At 43.3% G+C, this 1686-nt stretch overlaps 1 protein-coding gene across 1 annotated transcript; it reads right to left on the reverse strand.

The window, feature by feature from the left end:
* Window positions 1-223: 223 nt before the first annotated feature.
* Window positions 224-1342, reverse strand: LOC113376619 (protein mab-21-like). The gene has a single exon (XM_026616608.1). It carries the CDS (start codon window positions 1319-1321, stop codon window positions 224-226), a length of 1098 nt encoding a protein of 365 aa, XP_026472393.1. The 5' UTR covers window positions 1322-1342.
* Window positions 1343-1686: the final 344 nt, after the last annotated feature.

Below are 1686 nucleotides of genomic sequence, written 5' to 3' on the forward strand. Positions count from 1 at the left end.
TTATTTGAAATTAAATTTCAACTTACAAAACTATAATCACAATTATATTTATAACTAGCATCATTTTTAGCACCTTAGCTATTGGAAAGTATTCTTATCCGAACTAATACGTATTTACAACGAATTGATTATTTAATATGTACATTATTATTTACATTTTTATATGAGTATACATTTTAATATCCGTATTTTTATGTCTTCATAGTTAATTAGAATTTTCTTTTTACAATTTTTCTAAAGATCTCGAATTAGTCAGCATTTCTCTAGTAAGTCTCCACACTTGTTTGGCCGCGTTTTCGAGAGCCGTTGGAGATCGTCCTTTGAATAGATCGAGATTAGGCAGAAAATAGTGCGGACATCTCCTGCATTGTAGACACGAGATAAGTTGAAGAAATATACCATTGATTCTATCGCCGAGACATGATTCATCCCATTCAATTTCTCGAGGATGCTTTTCGCATTCGTATAATAGTAATGTTTTGATGTGATAACATGTGACTGGATTTCCGGGTAGATCTAGATGTCGATCTCGTAATGTCTTCAATATGCTCAGGCAGCGCCTACGACATCCCCCTTGCAAAAGTCGATTTTCTGCTTCTAAAAAACTCAATACCCATGCGTCACCTTCCATCGCAGATTGCTTGCCCTGAAGCGCCATACTTTCTTTTGATAGCAAATCAAATCCTTCGGTTTTGACTTCGGATACTTGATTTGGATGAGGCCAAGGTATCTGCGGGCTGGGCCAGTGAGCTGCCGATCTTGGCCATACTCCGGAACATTTGAATGCAGGTGTAATTTGTACAATGTAGCGTTCCCTTATTCTTAATTTTACTTCTGTCGTGTCGGCGATCATTTTGACGCTGTCTCTGTAGGCGCATTTATCGCATGCCTGGGCTACTAAAGTCTGAAACCGCGACCTTATCTTCCTGGCTGACAAGTAACCGGAAGCGGTGATGAATTCGACCCAGAGTGACATCGAACGTTTTCTGCCATCGCTCAATTTCAACACCGCGCAACCTGGCAGGGTGCCGTCATCAACGAAATTAAATACGCCCATTTGATTTAAGTAGAGCACGACTTCGAATTCGCCCGGCGCTATTACTTCAAGTCCCTCGTACCGTCCATTGCATTCCGTGAGCGATGAGATGAAACGCGGCTCCTGCACTTCGACCTCCTTGAGCACGTCTTGTATGACCTTGCAGACCTCCCGAATCGTCTTGGATATCTGATTCATACGGTTCTGGACACGTTCGCCGTAGTATTTGTTGATCTGGTAGAGAATCTTGGATTGTGCGGACATCATATCCGGTGGCACCAGCATGTTCACGGCCGTGCTTCGTACTGATCGTTCGGCCACCTCGCCGTCGACGGAAGGCCGTCGGTCCGCGCGAATCTGCGCCGAAGCGGCCGCGCTCTCGGGGAGTCGCCCCGGTGGCTTTCTCTTCGCTTCGCTCCGCCTAGCGCGATCCCTCCCGTCCGCCGGCACAAAAGCGTCGGGCTTCTTCAACCCCGGGGGACATTTATACCCATACACGAACATAAATAATAGACATACCGGTATATAATAACATTTTTTTATTACGAATATGTATTAAATACAGCCAGATAATAAAAGGACTGTACTTGCACTTACGTACGCTCCCTAATAATCAAATAGAAAATTTTAAATCCTTATTAATTAATTTA

This window comes from Ctenocephalides felis, unplaced genomic scaffold (genome assembly GCF_003426905.1).
Source record: "Ctenocephalides felis isolate EL2017-DRISC unplaced genomic scaffold, ASM342690v1 CF-g0.4_SCAFFOLD_01886, whole genome shotgun sequence".
Lineage (NCBI taxonomy): Eukaryota > Metazoa > Arthropoda > Insecta > Siphonaptera > Pulicidae > Ctenocephalides > Ctenocephalides felis.

Bases quoted from the DNA above. Each gene is read 5' to 3' on its own strand.
- LOC113376619 (XM_026616608.1), bottom strand. From the start codon at position 1,321: ATGCTGGTGCCACCGGATATGATGTCCGCACAATCCAAGATTCTCTAC.